General features: G+C 35.1%; 1 protein-coding gene across 5 annotated transcripts in view; it reads right to left on the reverse strand.

Annotated features, from left to right (window-relative positions):
• ANKS1B (ankyrin repeat and sterile alpha motif domain containing 1B) overlaps positions 1–20,574 on the reverse strand; it is an 857,966-nt gene that overhangs the window by 542,417 nt on the left and 294,975 nt on the right. For all 5 annotated transcript variants that reach the window (XM_010989991.3, XM_010989990.3, XM_031462969.2 and 2 more), the window contains exon 11: positions 4,334–4,470. In XM_010989991.3, coding sequence (XP_010988293.3) covers positions 4,334–4,470 — 137 coding nt within the window. The remainder of the gene's footprint in view (positions 1–4,333; positions 4,471–20,574) is intronic.

Below are 20,574 nucleotides of genomic sequence, written 5' to 3' on the forward strand. Positions count from 1 at the left end.
AAAGGTTCTAGAAAAAAAATATATGAGAGCATATATTCATAGCCTGGACAAGACACAAAAAGCACTATCCATGAAGGAAAAATTGCTAAATTGGAACTCACAAAAATTAAAATATTCTGTTCATCAAAAGGTGCCATTAAAAACTATTAAGGCAAATAACAGACTAGAAAAAATATTTGCAATGTATAAACCTGACAAATGACCCATATCTTTTGAAATTACAGAAGAATTTATAAAGAATTACTACAAATCAACAATTAAAAAGTTGAACAACCTCATAAAGAAAGACTTGAACAGGCACTTCTCAAAAGATAAAGGAATGGGCAATAGCTATAGGAAAAGGTGCCCAACACTACTAGTCACCAGGAAAATGCAAATTAAAGCCATAATGAGAAATCCTTTTACACTTATAAGTATGGTTAAAATGAAAAAATTGAAAGTGTAAATGGTGGTGAGAATGTGGAGAAACTGAAAGTCTCAGATATTTCTGTTTGGGATTATAAAGTAGAACTACTACTTTGGAAAACTCTTCGCAAGTTTCTTATAAAGTTAGCTACTCATCTGCCCTACAACCCAACAGTTCCACTCTCTGGTATCTATACAAAAATATATGTCTATACAAAGAATTGCACACGACTTTATAGCATATTTATTCATAAGCAAATAACAGGGAACAACATATCAATCAACAGAGAATGAATAAACAAATTGTATTATATTACTCCAATGGAACATTACTTAGCAGAAAAAAGGAATAACATAAGTGACTCCCAAAAACAGTACGTTGAATGAAAGAAGCTGGGCACTGACATATACAAAACACACACACACACACACACACACACACACACACACACACACACAGTAGGATTCCATTTATATAAAGTCCAAGAATAGGCAATTCTAATTTTAAATATCAGAAAGAAATTGTGTCTGAGGTAGGAAAGGGGGTCATTGATTAGAAAGGGGCATGAGGCAACTTTCTGGTGGTGACACCAATGCTCTATATCCTGCTTTGAGTGGTGGTTACACCTACACAGACAGTTGTCAAAATTCATCAAATTTTATTTTATTCTTCAATGAGGGGAAAAATGATGCTTCACCAGGAAAGCATTTTTTTTTTTAAAAAAGCTGTTACAAGTAACATATAATTATTTAGCAGAGACAAGAAAACTGATACGTCAATAGACCTACCTAAAATTTTTTCAAAGGTAGTATTTTTCAAGTATTTTTTTAAGATTAAAAATAATTTTATTTTCGAGTATATGTAAGTGAACCCAGCCTTGTGAATTCATCTAAATAGAGAAACTCAGGCTTGTGGGTTAATACACTGAAGAAGAACAAAGTGATGCCTGTAGCACATAAATAATTTGGGCTCTATAAATTGAAGATAGAATATTTCACAATCTGGTGAATTTTAAGACATAGAAGAGCATAAAGAAGCACAGGTGAAAAGATCAAATACAGGATGCAGAACTAACAGCTGTGACTTAGTAAGTTAATAAAAATACCAAATGGAATCAAACGCTACAAAGCACTGCAAAGTCTGTAGCTTCCAAGTAATTAACACACCAATCAGAAACACATGTAATATATAATCAGCCCTACCTCATATTGAAAGCAAGGACTCCTTGGTACAATGGAGTCTCCATTTATAGATAGAGTTATACAAAGTAGACTAGATAAAGGTATGCATTAGGCAAAGGGGAAGTAACCTAACTTGCTCTATCTATCTAATCAGTATCTATTTGCAGTGAATATGATGAAAGTCCTGTTTTTCTCTCATCTACGCTATGTCAATCTTCTCATAATATGACTAAATGCATCTGCTAATGCCCAAGCAAAGAAATGTAATTCATAAGTTTTTAAGAGTGCAATGATCATTTCAACCATGTTATTAATTTCTAATTAGTAAATGAAAAAAAATTGAATACCCACAAATCATTCTAGCCACATTCTTGCATTTCCAGACAGAAAACCATAATTAGCAAACACTTTAGAGGGTTAAATCTGTGATCAAAATATAGGCTCTTATATAAGCTAACCAATAATTATCTTTTCTTTGGAATCGTAGCTCTTGACAATATTCCATCCCTGACGTACCTGTGACTTGTCAGAACACACCAGGGAGTCCTCTATTCTATCCATCTAGCTGTCCCTCATCCACACCCCCTAGTCTCCAAACCCTTTCCTGAAATCACATGTCCTATTCCAACACTCCCTCATAATTACTTTCACTTGAATTTTCTATTTCCTGCTCTCTAGAATGAATGAGGAGCCCCAGGAGATCAGGACTCATAAGGAGAGATAAGTAATAAATGCACCAATATCTCTGAGATGAAAGAAAGGGTAGCCCAATTGAGGTTATATTCTTTCTCAATTATATACCTTAGCTGTTACTGTTCTATAACATGCACACTTACAGGCTGCATTGGTTCTAATTTAAATACCATCATCCATAGTTTCCTGACTTTCTCCCTTCCTTTTCTCTCCCTAAATCATCATTATAACATGTAAGAAAGGGAAGTGGAGTCAATTACCATCATACACATTTAATAATGGACTGAAGCAAGGAATGGAGTCTAGTGGAATTTCTGGATTTAATATTATCTCTAGTTTTCACTTTCTTCAAAGTTTACTAAAATACAATAAAATAGAATACTCAAAGAAGAATTTACAGAGTAAGATTCCTTAAAGTTCGTTAGATTATATAGAAAGGAATCTGTTTTTCATTCATTGAATGACCAAATGCAGTTACATTACAGAATTTACATTGGTATAAAAATAAATATGTTTAACAATGGATTTTATTAATGTATGTAGGACAATCTCCTACCTAAATAGCTTAAATGGTAGGAATGTAATAGCTGTACAATAACACTAGGAATACTTTCATCTAATGCAAAAACCAGTGACAATAAACGTGACCTTTAGCATCTAAATCCAAGTTTTGTGAGGTTTATTTTTTGAAGCAAATGGACTAGATTCAATTTCCCTGAAAAGGAAGAGGGATTATTGAAGACATTTACTTCCTATACGTATTGGGACACTGTGTGAAATGTTACCTATGCTCAAATGAACCTGTAAGTTTCATCCTCATAAAGATGTACAACCTCATGAGAAGTTTTCTACCCTCTGAAAAGGATTGCAGGAGACAACTATTATAGTAAAGGAAAGGAAAGAAATTTCAAATCAGCTGCACAACTTAGCCCCTTTGGAGTGCCAATATCCTTATCCGTAACACTAAAATATACACTCCCTTGGAATTGATAAAGGTTAAATGAAACAGTTTATATGAAAGTGTTCTATAAGCTGTGGTGGATATATAAAGCTTAAATGCCATTTTATTGATGAGGATGATGATTACAATAAAATAATCCAAAATAAGTTATATTAAAGAAGGTTACGACATTAAACAAATCATCGCTCATTTAGACCAAAACAGTCTTAAAAGACATATTTGTTCTGCAAATTGGCTCAAAGTATTTGTTCATACCATCTATCTAAATAGATAGTGAATGGCATTGATTGGATCCAAAGTTCCCCTCTTTTGGGTTTTATGAGGCCCATTCAGAATGAGCCAGGTGGAGAACACCACCAATTCCATGTTCTGAGTCCATCTGTTAGCAAAAATATAATACAAACAGCTTTATAAGTGCTATTTTCAATGAAATATCACAGAACAGCTTGTTCCAATGATATTTCTAAAGCTTGCCTGCAAACCGCCTACTGGGAAATCCAACTGAAAGAGAAAGGGGAAGAGACAGAAACCCATACAGACAAGTGACAAGAATGGACAAGAACAAAGGGTAAAGAGACAAGCTAGAGGAAAGTGAGCACTGGAGGAAAATAAGGAGCAATGAGAGGTGCAAAATCAAACACACACAAAATTAGTTTGAAGCCATAAACAACTGAAAAAAATATATATATATAAACAACCAGGTTGGAGGATAAAGAAAAGATCACAAATAATGTGACATATCCAGAGAAATGAAGACAAAAGGAGCAGGAAACACCAAAAAACATGTAACAGCTCAATAACTGGGTATAATTATTAAAATATTGTAAGAGAAAAATGATATGAAATAGCCATTTTTCTAAGCTTAACTTGTTTTTTCATGTAATATACAAATGCATTTTTCCAAAAGCTAATATAGATTTCAATGTCTATCATCAATTCCAAGGGAAGGAAATATCCTCTTCTAAGTCCATTCTTTTAACCTGAAAGTCCTTTATTACAAAATAGTCCATGCATTGCAATATACATGGTGTATATGCACTGATCAAAATTGAAATACATTATAGTGCAGGTGATGTCATGCTGGGCACTTACCTGTGGTCGAATAACTTTTACAATATTTTTGAGGGCGGTATCAGGGGATGGAGGTGAGCAGTCGGGTGTTGGGCCTGTGGAGCTGTTTCTATGGTTACTAGTTCCTGGAGCAGTAATTGCTACCTCAGAGGCATTATCTGTGAATAAAAATAGAACTGCCATGAACCTAATCACTCAGTTTACCTTTTAAGACTTGAAATTTAGTTTAATGAACATGAATTGAGATTCCAACTTAAAACTGGTATTAATTACAAGATTATAGTGAGGAATATGCTCAGTAGTATATTTTTAAAATAATGCTTATTGAATTCTTTGTTTTCTTTTAGAATGGTAAATATCTCCCCCTGTAGTATTGTTACAAGAAAGAAGAGTATTACCCAATTCATGATAGATCACTCAGGATAGCTGTTAAGACTGCTTTTAAACTAATGACTAAAACCTTACCTTAACTAAAAAAAATATGAGTTTTTATATGACTGGACTAAGTTTTCTCCATAATCTTTCACATGGTCATTGATCTTTATTAAAAGGAGATGTTTCATATCTCTCTGATTCATAAAACCCAAATTCAAGTCTTCTCAGAGATCCCTCAAACTGAAAACAAGCGTCCCAGTGAATTAATCTTGATAAAAAAACTGATATTTGTACAAAATAGTCTGTAATGTTGACAAAAACAAAATTATCACCCCAGATAAATATATCCTCCTACATGATCAAAACTAAGTGAATGAAATTTCAAAAAAAGTAATCTTTCTTTACAATCAGTATTGGGGGAGAAAAATCTAAAAATTGATAACTTGAAAATCAGCAATATGTATAATATTTTCTTCTTAAATTTATATTAAAACAAAATGATATCAAAGATGCAGTTTTGGAATGTTTAAATTACTGGGGAAAGGATGGAAAACGTTCCGTAAGTATCTCCTGCCAGCACAGAGCAAAGTTATATTATTTTAACAACAATTTGGCAATCCTCTATAGCTTTTTATAGAAACTGTTGCAAGCTCAAATCTGTGAAACATTTACTTCCTTGTTATGTTTTTAATTAGTTCTCAATAATTTTCCGTCCTAGACAGTTAGCTGAATTGATGCAAAAGTGACTAAGATTGTGAATTCTTTTTAGACCAGCAAATTTCTCTGTTCCATGGCCATTATCTACAATCCCAAGTGGAAAGCGATAATTTATGAAGGCACTTCTTGCTTATAAAAAGTAAGGAAATGAAACTATACCTACCACAGAAAAATATAATTCAGTCTCACTGGGGAATCCAGATATAGGCTCATGAAACAAAAAAATACAAATGTGATACATTGAATTAAACAGATAATTCATAAAATAAGTCTTAAAAGTGTTCAGAGCTCACTCTTGACTCAGGTTTAATACATAAGGTGGGATTTGAATGAACATCTCAAGTACAAGCCAGCTTCTAAAAGAGTAGTTTGTGGGGGTGGTCTTCAGAGTAGGCTAAAATAGTCTGAGTAAACAATGAAACAGAGACAAAACATCAGTCAGCAAGACAATGATAAGATGTACTCATTCTCTCCAATTTGTCCTTCCCTTCTTTCATTCATGCAATCATATATCTAAAAACATTTATTTGGGGGTAACTGTGTATCAGGTATTATATTATGTTCTATGGATAAATTGAAAAGAATCTCTAACCAGGTAAGGAGGGATGAATAGGTGGAGCACAGAGGATTTTTAGGGCCGTGAAACTATTCTCTATGATATTCTAGTTGTGGCTATATGTCATTATACATTTGTCCAAACCCACAGAATGTACAATACTAAAAATGAACACCTAATAGTGGTGTGTGAACACAGGTTCATTGATTGGAACAAATGTACCATTCTGGAGGGGGATGTTGACAGTAGGGGAGGCCGCACCTGTGTGGCAGCAGGGAGTATATGAGAAATCTCTATACCTTCTGTTTGACTTTTCTGTAAACCTAAAACTGCTCTAAAAAATAAAGTCTATTAAAATTTCTAAAAATCTCTGCCCTTGAAAAGTATACAATCAAATGTGGCATCAGACATGCAAACAGATTATAAGGCAATATAACTTGAGAGTTCGTAACAGATAAATGAAGCATGACGAAAAAGTAGGGGGAGAAGAAATCAGCCTGTGGCTGGGAAGGAAGACGGTTGTGAAAGGCTGCAGTTTTCAGGCAAGAAAGTTGGGATAGAAGACGAAACCTAAGGGCATGGAAGTAGAAAGGGCATAGACGAAGCTGTTATTTTATGTCAGGAAGTTGGAGCTAAATTTAGATGAATAAAAAAAATTCAATATTATATTAAGTTTATGCTTAATTCTGTAGGCAATGAGAAATACTGGAGATATTTAAGCAGAGATGGACATGGTATGATAATAATAGCTAGTGGTTACTGAGCATTTATTATGTGCATGGAGCATGTTCTTTACTTACTGAATTCTTTTACTTACTGAATCTCATTTAATCCTCAAGATAATTCTTTGAAATAGCTTTCATTATCATCATCCCCATCTTACAGAGAAGGTAATCACAAAGTTATATTTCCAGTAAGTTGCAGAGAGGAAATTCAAATTCTAAACTGATGGCACATTGCCCTTCTGCTGGTTAGCATGCCATAGGTATGCAAAAGCAACTGGACGAGGCAGAGCCTGAAGATTATTGCCATAGTTGAGGTATGAGCAGTCTCTACTTCCAAAAGGAGTTGACTCCACAAAAACAAAGTAGAACATGGAGACAACAGAAAAGAAATAATAAAAACAGAAAATGTCAAAATGTCAAACATAAGTACATCTTTAGGGTATGCTTGTATGTACTACACGGTATAATACTTGGAAGCAGGGAGATCAGTTAAAACCCATGAACCAGGCTAGAGGTCAGAGTGTGAGCATTTGGGTTGGTGTCAAGTGGTTGGATTCTGGACATATTTTGAACGTAGACCAACAGAATGTCTTGATATGTTGGAGAGAGAGTAGGAGAGAAAGAAAAGAAGTCAAGCACGACTCAAAGGGTTTTGGCCTAGGGAACTAAAAGGATGGAGTTCTGATCATCAGAAACAGAAAAGACTCTAGGAGGAGCATACATTCTGTACCATATCACTTCATATATTTCCTGTACCTCATTTTCTCTTCTTTATTTTTGGACTCCAATGAAATAATGTTAGACTTTATCCCACCCATCATTTATTCTCTCTTTTGTATTTTTCATTGTTTTCTCTCTGCATCACATTCTGAATAGTTTCTTATACTCATTTTCCAGCTTACTGGTTCTTTATTCAGTTGTATCTAGTCTGCTATCAAAACATTTTCATACTTTCAATTATGCTTTTCAGTTCTAAAACTTCTATTTGCTTCTTTTTCAAATATACTATGTCACTAGTGTTTTCCATTCCCTAACAACATTTTCAAGCTTATTTTTATTTATTAGAAATGGGAAGTAAAGTTTTTTTGTTTGTTTGTTTTTAATCTTTGTCTGGTAATTCCAATACTTGAAATCTTCATGAAACTGTGTGTCTCTGGTTCTCACTCACTCATGGTATCCTGTTCCCCTGTCTCTCTCATCTTCAATTCTGTGCTACTTTTTACTCAAATTTTCGTTAGAATAAAATATATAATATTAAATATAAATATCTGTCTTTTAGTAAATATTAATTGAAAAAAGCATCCAAACTTACATTCTAATACCAGATGTTGGAGTCTGTGGAAAACTTGCCTGTTCATTGATAGACAATTTATTTAACTGCTCTCAATTTCAGTTTTTCTTAACTTTAAAAATGAAGATGAATAGTAACTGTATTCTAGGGTTTACATGTGTAGAAAAAAATGAGAGAACACAAATGAAAAATAGCATGTAATCAGGTGCACAGTATACAGTTAATAAATTTGAGTTTTCTTTTTCCCTATCAAACTAAGTATCATCGTTATTAAACTAAAATATGGAAGAAGAAAGAAAACCCAAAGGGAAAAGCAGGAAAATAAATGGTAGCAATTGTACATAATACATCTAGAGTAATGACTGTGGGTACTTGGGTAGGATTTGAGGCCAGTATCTTTTAGCTATTAACACAAATTAGTAGGGACAGAATTTAATTCCAGGAATGAGATGATCCCTTGAGGAATGATTCAGTCACTGCAAGGGCTGGCCCTGTTAACTGCTTTTGCATCAAAGCCAGAAAAACTGCTGGGTAGTCCATGCAGACTGTAAAGCAAGTTTCTTGAATATTTCTTGTAAGTAATTTAATACATAGTACAAGACAGTGGGTAATCAAGTACGAAATTATTTAGAAAAGACTCTAAGTGTCTCCATCTTCTGAATCCATGATCTGTACCATTACACTGGTAATTTGATTTTATACTACTTTGCATTGTTCATTATCTCTTCCAGACTGGGTTATATCTTCACAGTGACTTATATTTCCCTTATTCTCTCCATAGCTCTTAGCGCAATGCAATCTTTTAAAAACACTAAGTGAAATAAAATGAATAAAATAAAACCTGCTTGTCAATGGCAACCATCACAAATGCCCTGAATTACATGGAGAAAGGTGATCGGGCTTTTAAAATTTCACGGTCCTTTTCGAGAAAATCCAAATGAGAAGCATAATCTAGAACATATGTAAGCATTTAAGGAAACCGATCTATTCCTAAAATATCCTTTATTATATTATTTATTTAAAAACACCAATTATTCAGTGGACTGTGTAAAATGACAGCCTGTGTCCATGATGGTTTGACATCGTCAACCTGTATTTCACACCTGCAGCTACAAAACATTTCTGATAAAAAGGAAATGGGGTGTATAAAAACTGCTCAGAGAAAATTACTGAATATACTTGCAATTTCAGATTGAAATGAGACTTATCTTCTAGTCAGATTCCCTTTCTATGCATTAGATTATGCATTATGACTGTCAGTTTCCTCTATAATAACAAGCCTAAGGAAAAAAATCCTTTAGTTTCCTAGAGCGTTTAGAAGAAATGTGTTCTATGAATACAAAATAATTCACATGCAATGTTACAGTGTAGAATTTTAACATCATTCACCAGCATGTACTAAATAGAAAAGTGCACCAGATACCATGCCAGTTGCTACGGAGCTGACAACTAGGACTGAGATCACTTCAGGCTAGGGATTCAGGAAAGGTGTCATGGAAGAGGTGATGATTAAGAAGTTCTCTGACATCTTAGTAACATTTAGACATAAAGAAATGAGTGGGGAGGACATTCCAAGAGTTGGAAATAGGATAAGCAAAAGGTAGAGAGATGGGAAAGAGTTAGGTACATTTGAAGAATTAAAAAAAAAAAGGTAATACTAAGACACAGAGGGGACATATACAACAAATTTGAGCTCAGGAATCAAATAAAACTAACCTGAAATCCTGCCATATTTAACCTGTTTCCTTATCTGTGAAACAGTGTTTTTCTCATGGTGTTTTAGTAAGGAAAAAATAAGAAGTGTGTATGTATGTGTGTTAACATATTGCCTAGAAAGTAGTAAACGCTCAATAAAAGTAGCTACTGCTATTATTATCACGTATATGTATAATAATAAAAATATAACTAGATAGGTGGCTTGAGGTATTACTGTGGAAAGCCTTGAATGCAACACTAAGTAATTATCAAGTATTTAATAATTATTAGCCTAGCAATTTATGAAGTCCAGTTCTTGACTGTTGGCTTTAAGTCACAAACTGGCAAACTTTTTCTGCAAAGGTCCAGGCTGTGTATATTAGAAGCTCTGAAGGCTATGTGGTCTCTTTCGTAACTATTCAGCTTGGCTGCTATAGCACAAAAGCAGTCACAGACAATACGTAAGCAAATGAGCGTGGCTGTATTCCAAGAAAATGTTCTTTACAAAAACAAGAATGGGACAGATTTCATTTGCAGGCCGCAGTTCATGGGCCCCTATCATCAATACTTTCCCTGCAAATGTTTTCCTTCTTACGGAAAAACTCAGAAGAATGTTATATTACACATTTACTTTTCCACATTCGTATGAATGTTCTTCTCACTATGTAATTTAAAACTAGTATTTCATTATGAAAGCAGAAATGCATTTAACATTTATACAAAAAATAATGTTACGTCTAATGCCAAGGCAAAGCTTTGTGCATCATGAGTGCTCAACAGATGCTTATTGGATGGATGAAATAAATAAATGAGTAAGACCAATTGAATCTTGTGATTCTACAGTAACTTTGTTTTAGTAATGGTACATGACCATCATTTCTGGGAGGGAGAGTATGAAAATCATAAGTAAAATAGCCAAAAAAATCTGTACGCTATTTCCAATGAGAAAGTACTCACTATGTACCGTTTGAGGAAGTTAATATTTAACAAGTATTTTAAAGAAAAATTTATTCCAAATACTTAATACATTTTACTTTCTCCTAGCAATAATTTCTTAAGAATTAGCAAATATTGAAAACTGAAACACCTGAACCTTCATTACTATCACCAACCACTTTACATATTCAATGGTATTGATCATGCAGATACTTTACCAGACAAAATGCGTGGCAGGCAGCTTCTAAGACGGTCCCGATTGATCTCTCCCTCATAGTATTTCTGCTTTTGTTAAATTCTCACCCCTAGAGTGCGAACTGAATTTGTTGACTAGCTTCTAACCGATAAATACAGAAATATAGCTGACCCTTGAAGTAGGGGTTAGAGGTGCCGGCGCTCAGGCTGTCGAAAATCCCAGTACAGCTTTACGGCTGGTGTGTATCAGCAGTTCAATTGTATCTAAGGTTCCGCATCTGCAGATTCAAACAGCTAGATTGTGCAGTACTGTACTACTTATTCACTGAAAAAAATCCAAGTATGAGTTGTCCCAACCTGTGTTGTTCAAGAGTCAACTGTAATGAAATGTCATGTCACTTCTGGGATTAGGCTAGAAAGAGACTGTGGCTTCTTTCTGCCTTGCGTGTGTCCTCTCATGCTCTCGCTCGCCCAGCTCTTTCGCACTGAGGAAAGCAAGTAACCGTACTGTGAACTGCCTTTGGGAGAGGCCCATGTGGCATGGCCAGGGACTGAAGCCCTCAGCTCAGCAGCCTGCTGGGAACTGAAACTTGTCCTTAACTGCCTGAGTCCGCATAAAAGGGGATCCTTCAGGCCCAGTGAAGCCTTGAAATGACTGCAGTTCTGGCTACCAGCTTAACTGTTACCTCAGAGAGACCCTGCCTCAGAACCACCTGCTAAGCCTCTCCTGGATTCCTGGCCCACAAAAACTGTGAGATAATAAAGATTTGTTGTTTTCAGCCACAAGTTTTGGGGAATTTGCTTTGCAGCAATAGATAACTAACATGTTAGATGTTTGGCTAACATTTACAATGTGGCCAACATGTTAGATGTTTGGGCTACAGTGGTAAATAGACTCTCAGCCGTGTTTTGAAGTGGCTGCCTATTTAGTAGAAAATATAGAAGGGCAAATATAGAATTACAAAAATGTGTTATTCATGCTACATATCAGGCACTATGGGAGCACAGAATAGTGAGCCACTAACTAAATAAGGGGGCCAGGTTAGGAGTTAGTTTATGGGTAAGAAGAGGAAGTAGGGAAGAAATATTTAATTACCGCCTTGACGAATGACTGCCATCAAGCACTCAATGAGGGAGAAGCATTCTAAACAAAGAAAACGGAATATGCAACAGGGAAGAAGCATGAGAGAGCATTATGTATTTGGGGAACTATAACTAGCTCAGCCTGGCTGGAACACAGGATACACGTGGAAAACCGAATGGAGATGATGTTGGCAAGATAAATTATTAAGATAAATATGGAACGGCGTATAAAAAGATGAGAAAACAAAGCTGAGTTTGTAAAAAAAAAAAACCTTAATTTTTCTATTTTAAAAATAATCAGCAACACTGCCTTTCTGAAATTGTTTTCCTTGAGGCTATGGTCAAATACTGCTTTCATCTATAAAAAGAAAAGGCTACAAGGCTACAGTCACCGTAAAATTCTCTACAGGGAAGACATCATATTTGTGTGCTAAATGGTTGAATGGCCAGCAACTTCAAGCTGACATTTGGCATGTAACAACTCCAATCTGTAGAGACCTTTGGTCTTATCTACACCTTTTAGAAGTTCTTCTAAGGAACCAACAACTCCAAGGCTGAGAAGACATCAAAGAAACCACAGTCTCAATTCATCCATGAGAAGTAGCCCCATGAACAGACTGGTGGGATAGTATTCTCTATCTCGTTATCACTTCATTCTTGTTCCTTCTCATTCTTCAACCATGGCAGGGAGAGGGTCTTTTAGCATAATTATGGTAATTATGTAATCAGAATTATGCTGTAATTTGTGAGGGCATTAGTATAAGAAAGGCTTGTTTGTATTATAGACTCTCTACTCTAGAGCTCAAGGATTTAGGAGGAATGCAGGCAATCATTAACAGTACAATTTCACCATCTTCCTCCCATATGGTGCCAAGAACATCCTTGGCCTTGACTAGCAAGATGAAATAGATCCCTGGGGCAATACACAATAAAGAAAATGAAAGGTAGAGGGAGGCAGGAGAAGACGGGTCCCCTCCCAAGGCTGATTTTTATGGATTAAATTGTAAGCAAATGAAGAAAGTAAAAAATTAAAGAAAGAAAATATTTTGTCTCACACTGGGCAATTCATGGGTTCTTATGTTTTGCAAATATATTTGTTTTTCAATTCTCACAGATTTTTGTTTTCTAGGATCTTTTGGGCCTTAGGCTTTCCTTTTGGTCTTGACAACAAATTCTTTTTTTCTGATTTCACAATCAGCGGTCGCTAGTATTCATCTGTAACCCTCTGCTCATTCCAAAATGGTGTTCACACCAAGCTGACCAAGCCACTAGCACTGTCCTGCCAGGCCAGAACCTCCCCTAAGCATGCACTGACTCCCCATTAAGGGAAGTTATAAAATGAATTTGCTAAAACCCCAGATGAAATCATTACAGTAGTTGGAGGTGAAAATAAAATTTATTTTGCCATACCACAGGCCTAAATTTCAGGTTTCTTTCATTTCCATATAAAAATGACTCTGCAATAGTCTGCACTGACTCATATCTATCATTTATTGAACTTTCTATTTACTGTTTCATATTCTTCAAGGCCTTAACACTTGTTTTCTAGTCTTGCTTTCCATCCCAAGTCAGGTCATTACTGTGGAACCTTCAGATTCCTTGTAGATGTTCAAGCAATCACCTAAGCCTAAGAGTGTTATGACTTCTACTCATGTGATCTTTGTTTTAACTCTTTTCAGGTTCCCAAATCTGAGGCTAACCCACATACCTCATTATGAATAGTAACTGCTTCATATGGGCATCTTAGTCTTGAAGAACCCATTCCATACACACAATATCCAGTCATTTTCATTCTCTTATTTTCCTCACTCACACTACACCTACTGTTCAATCCCACTGAGACCCCCCAACCTTTTTATCCATCTAGTTTCATTCAAATCTATCAATCCCTTCTATCTTTATTTGTTCAGGTATACAGCTTAGACATAATGATTCATCATTTAATAACACTCTTGCCAATATCTACATCCATTCCTCTTGTGATTTTACCATGCACCCTGAGCAAAACTCTAATCCTATTCATAGCTGACACTTTAATATGCCCTTCATATACGAAAGATTTATTCCTAGCTGTTTGAAGCATTGCTGGCAGACAGTCTTCACCTGTCAGCCCTCTTTGGGAACTATGTCAGTTGAAGAGACCTGCCTGACCCAAGACCATGCCACCTTCCAGGAGCAGCCTGCTTCTGATGTCTGGGTAACAGAGAAGTATAAAGGCTGTGCCTAGTCACCAACTTGGGATGATTTGAAGGACTAACCTAGTTTCAGAGTTCCCTGGGGGCCTGTGGAGGCCTATGTAGAAAATTCATCACAGGCTAACCTTTCCTTCTGCCCTATCTTTTATTGCTTCCACATTCATTGTTTCCAAGAGCACTCTTAATTTATCTCCTGTATGCCAATCTCCACCTCAAAGTCTACTTCCTGGTGAATTCATCCTAGATTGAACTCAGCCCAATTGTTCTCAGTGGTCCATTTTGCAATTTTTTTCAACAATTGGGTACTAATCACTGAGAGAGAAAAACTATTCAACTACTATAAACTAGTGTTATCAAATGTTTTGATATGTTCTTACAAATCTTTTCATGTGGTAAGGATAAAACTAATAGAAAAAATGGACCAAAAACTACCAACAGGTACTTAACAAAGAAAAGTACAAATAAATGTATAAACATTTTTCTCAAACTTTGCTCAAAACGTGTATACTAGTATATGGATTGCATATAATAAGGTTTTTGCTTTGATTTAATAAATGTGAAAACAAACTATTCACATGGTTAAACATTCGAGCAGCACAATATGGTATACAATGACAAGTGAGCCTGAGTCCATCCTGAGGTACCACACCCTACTCCCATTTTATTGTGAGTTCTTGTAGGAATTCATATAAAAAGACTGAAAAAGTATATGCATGTCTCATGTACATGTATCGTACATATATCATTTTCTTACACAAATGGAAACATAGGTACCTATGATACCAGTTTTCCTTGGTCTCATCTATGCTTCATTTTATGTCCCTACTGTACTTTCCCTTTTTTCTATCTTGCTGTCTAATTTTTGTTAGGCAGCTGGATTTTCTGTTTTCTCATTACTTAATCAGGTAATTCAGCTGCAATTAGCATAAAGTGTCCCTTTAACTAGATTAAACAATAAGGACACTGATTTTTCTACAAAACAGGGAGTCTAGAATCAGGGTGACACCAGGTGCCAAACATCAGAGCTCTGGCTCCTCTTTCTGTGGCTCTCTCAGCTCTACCCTCCTCCATATGATGCTTCCTCCCACGCTGGCACCAAGAAGACCACAGCAGCTCCCAGTATCATATCAGATATGATAATTTCAAAATGAAGAAGCGGGCCACTTCTTCCTTGTGTGTTTTTGAAAGAGGCTTATTAGTTGGATTTGTATCAAACATTGATATCTAACCCAATCACTAACAAGAGTTGGCTTAAAGTAATGAGCATCTGTTCCTTGAGACGTAGGGGCTGAGAGGACTCCTCTGGAAATGCATGGCCATGGAGATGAGGGTATCTACCTAAAAAATCAGGAATCTGCTAAAGAATAGGAAAAAGATACAGGGATGGGGATGTCAAGGAAAAAAATGTTAAGTAGATGGGTAATCACAAGCAGATGCTAGACCTCATGCGTTTTCTATCCCTTCTACAATTAGGCAGGACTGTAAATAAATATATACTGGCACGTTCAAATCCATTCTTCATTACTTTTTCCTTTACTTCTAGTCCCTTCTCTCTTCTCTCTTTTTCTCTGTCTATTTTTACAAAGCTCTTCATGATCTCCTCCCTCTTACTTCTCCAGGTTCCAGACTTTTCCACATAACTTTTTTTTTGGCCTTGAATATCCTTCTGGCCTTCATTTGCCTTAGGTAAAGGCTCATCCTCTCAAGGAGGACTCCCTTGGAACACCTAGTATGAAGCTGGGAGGAGAGAAGAGTGTAATGAAGAATAAATATGAAAGTGCAAGTGTGAGTTAAGTGCCCTCCTATATGGCCCACAGCACCCTGTGCACCTGTTACATGGACTGTCATCTGTTTGTGTGTTCCTCTTACTAGACTGTGAGTTCTTTCAAGGCAGACAGTGTGTCTAATTTGTCTTTATATCACCATTACCTATTACAGATGGATTCATTTTAATAGGAGTCAGGACTCAAATTTTGAATACTCAGTGTATTATAGACAAAATAGTATTTTAAAAACGTGTCCCAAACATTTACTTATTACCTATGATATACTTGCAAACTACTGGCAAGAATAAATTTTCAAATATTCAGAATTTAGCAAAGAGGTTAAATAGCCAACTAAAACGTTTAAATTTAAGTGATTTAATTAATGCCTATTGTATTTAACATTCTATTAAATATTATTTGCTAAACAAATGGGACCTAATTAAACTTACAAGATTTTGCACAGCAAAGGAAACCATAAACAAAACGAAAATCCTACAGAATGGGAGAAAATATTTGCAAATGATGCAACTGACAACGGCTTAATTTCCAGAATATACAAACAACTCATACAACTTAATAACAAAAAAACCCCAAACAACCCAATCCAAAAATGGGCAGAAGAACTAAAGCAGTTCTCCAATGAAGATATACAAATTGCCAATAGGCAGATGAAAAAAGTGCTCAATATTGCTAATTATTGGAGAAATACAAATCAAAACTACAATGAAGTATCACCTCACACCAGTCGGAATGGCCATAATTCAAAAGTCCACAAACGATAAATGCTGGAGAGGGTGCAGAGAAAAGGGACCCCTCCTATACTGTTGGTGGGAATGAAGTTTGGTACAGCCATTATGGAAAACGGTATGGAGTTTCCTCAAAAAACTAAAATAGACTTACCATATGGTCAAGCAATCCCACTCCTGGGCATATATCCAGAGGGAACTCGAATTCGAAAATATACATGCACCCCAATGTTCATAGCAGCACTATTTACGATAGCCAAGACATGAAAACAATCTGAATGTCTATCAACAGATGACTGGATAAAGAAATTAGCCATAAAAAAGAATAAAATAATGCCATTCGCAGCAGCTTGGATGGACTTGGAGACTGTCATATTAAGTGAAGTAAGCCAGTAAGAGAAAGAAAAATACCATACGACATCACTTATATGTGGAATCTTTTTTTTTAAGACACAAAGGAACTTATTTACAAAACAGAAATAGACTTGCAGATATAGAAAACAAACATGGTTACCAAGGGACAAGGGGGTGGGAAGGGATAAGTTGGGAGTTTGAGATTTGTAGATACTAGCTACTATATATAAAATAGACAAACAACAAGTTCATACTATATAGCACAGGGAACTATATTCAATATCTTGCAGTAACCCATAATGAAAATGGAAAAAATATGAAAAGGAATATATGTATAATAAGTATGACTGAAACATGCTGTTCACCAGAAATTGATACAACATTGTAAACTGACTATACTTCAACTTAAAACAAGAAATATATTACTTCCCCCACACCAAAAAAAAATTATTTGTAAAAAAGTTTGCATGGAAAAGTAGAGAAATCCTGATGAAATTTCCTAAATTGGAAATAGCACTCATAATTGAAAGATAGGGACCATTGGTCTTATTTTCATTATGATATGCAAAATCATTCATGGGGATTATTAAGCATTAGGCATCAAATAACCTACAAATTCTTGATTATTTCACAATCACTGATCTCAGAAAAGTATAATCATTATAAAGAGGACTTCAAAGGTAGAAGTGAATTTTTATCATTTATATCTTAATATGGTAGAGGAAATGGGGACAGTAGACAATCACATCATGATTATTTTGTTATGGAGTTCGGCTTTCCTCTTAATTACTATAACACTGCAATCTAAATTAATTTAGATTTTGTGTCAAACTGTGACCTTTTGGAAAGTCTTGTTTCCTTTGTTAGTAAGCAAAATTCCTACCTGAGAAGGTTAATAATTCCCCAATTCCCCTATTTTTCCATACATGTGGTTGTAGTTTACTAGATTACTTCTTTTTTTATACTTTTTAAAATTGAAGTATAGTCAGTTTACAATGTTGTGTCAATTTCTGGTGTACATCATAATGCTTCAGTCATACATATACATACATATATTAGCTTTCATATTGTTTTTCATTGTAGGTTACTACAAGATATTGAATATAGTTCCCTGTGCTATAATGAAGAAACTTGTTCCTTATCTACTTTATATATAGTAGTTAATAACTAGATTACTTCTTTTACATGCCCACCCCAGGATGTGTGTTACATACTAAGAAGTGTGTGCACACAGGCACACAAATATTATAGTTCTGAGAAGATAATTGTCATGTAAATTAAATATGTGCCAAGTACTTCATGGAATTAATGATTTTTACTCAAAATGTCAGTAAATTCTAGGAAAACTGGATGTAGATCATCAACTATATGAAGAGAGTTTTGTCTGTCATCTATATTAGCCAGAAACCCATATTTACTTTGGTTATCTGGTATTTTGGTATAAAATACGGCCACAAATTAGTCTCTTCTATTGTTATCATTTGAATATATATTTCCTTTGATGTGCTATTATGCTTTTCAAGTTATGTGGACATCCATGGTGACAGATTTCATATATTGTAAGAGAAATACATTGTATAGAATTACAGTTTGCGTAGATATAGTTTGGGAAAAGTTACATTGCATTTCATATGTTTTCATAAGTCAAACTGAAATGTCTCAGATTCCCAGAAAGGAAAATGGGAACCAAAGTACTAATTAATCCTAACTCATCTCTCTCTCTTTTATACTCATAGCAGCAGTAAAACTTAACGAAGCAAAGATTCCCATCTTTTCCTATTCTGTGTTCACACTGTTGTCATTTCTTCCTTATTGAAGAGTCACTCTATCCAAATGATAGTATCAGTAAACAGAGATGAATTTTCTTCAGTCCCATTTCCTAGAGATACTTTCAAATACTATTACTCCCAACACTACTATGGTCCTTTAAGGCTGCTTTTCTATACATATTCTTTTATCTAAACTTTCCAGATTCAGTAAATTGTTCATATGTCCCTATAAAATCAATGATGCTTTTACCACAAGTTATCCAAAATTTTTGTTTGAAACTTAAGGACATTTTTTGTTAACAAAATATTGCTTAAATACTAGCTACAAAGTCTTATCTACTTATGGGTGCAAAGTATCTGATGATTGGAACTTTAAAAGCCCAGAGGGTCTTGCTTTTTTAAAGGAAAAAAAATTAGGTGTCAAGAAAGATCTCAGAGATTCTGATGAATGTGTTTTAAATTGTATGTACGTCTAAGGGACCTGTTTCACAGGCAACTAGAAGTTCTTTTGTAATTACCTATGCTCAACACCTGTCTCTGACTTGCAAGGTTAAGATGAAGAATACTCCCAGTTCACACACTGCTTGGCCTCTCTGAACTGACCAAGCAAAATGTCAGTACACACAGGTTAGTAACTGGTAAACATACAACATACCACATACACACACATAGGCACATACACACCACACATGCCAACAGAACCTTTAAAGTGTTTACTCTTTGGTGCACTACTGATGGGAAAGAAATATATTGATGTTACTCTTCCAAATATACTTAAAACTCCAAGGTGTAATATAGGCTTTACTATAATCTGTAAAATCCCTGCTTTCCCTCAAAAAACCCCCCACCATTCTAGTAAAAGTAGAGACAAACTTATTAGAAGAATAGACTAGCATGAAGTCCTCCTGCTTTCACTGTTGCCACAATCCATTGTTAAGCTATATAGTGGTCCCTACAGTTAAAGTTCTTAGAATTGATAGTGCAAACATTTTTGCATGGAATGAGAATATGACAAATTTTAATCTCTTTAATTTAACAAATTGCACAAACCTAACCATCACAGTAAATTATAATCTGACTTTAGAGAAAATATGTCATAAGACAAATTTATCTTTACCCCTAAAAAAATCAGGAGCTTATTTTTAAAGAAATTTCTCCCTTCTTTCTTCATGAATCTATTCAAGAATGCATAAATCAATATTTTCTGTTATTTTTCTAAATAGAGGTCAGAAGATGGCACTCCTGGTCTTTTACTCTGCTGGCTCCTCAATGCTTCAGTATAGTAGGCAAGGCTCATCAAATTCATACTCAACTACTTATCTCCTCCCTCATCTTTTCCCATTGCCCCTTGTTCATTTTCTACTCCAGACAAAAACATTAGTTCTCAGAATGCACCTAACTTTCCTCTGACAGGCAGGTCCTTTTTACCTTTGTGTGACAATTCACTAAATCACCCGCCAGGCCCAGCTCAAATGCTGCCTTCCCAGTGAAATCTTCTCTGGCTGTCAGTCAGTAACTAACTCTCTGATGGTTCCTGTATCATTTCCTCATACGTCTAAGATTAAGCTCATGACATTATGATTATTCATGTACAAGGCTCACCATAAAGAGTGTGAGCTCCTTAAAGGCAAGAACATTTTCTGTCTTTATACCTCCAAACCTAAGCACTGGGTATACTATATCAACTGGTTAGATACTTCAAAATAGTAAAGGAATAAAATAATCTTCATCCCATATTTTGAAAGAAGAATATTTCAAAAAAGCATTTTAGGATTTTTTTTTTAAAAAAGGTTTCCAGGTGCTAATAAATCACTGAGGTAGTAACAATACTATCATCATCAAGCTCAAGAGCCAACTTT

The sequence above is a fragment of the Camelus dromedarius genome, chromosome 11 (genome assembly GCF_036321535.1).
Source record: "Camelus dromedarius isolate mCamDro1 chromosome 11, mCamDro1.pat, whole genome shotgun sequence".
Classification (NCBI taxonomy): domain Eukaryota; kingdom Metazoa; phylum Chordata; class Mammalia; order Artiodactyla; family Camelidae; genus Camelus; species Camelus dromedarius.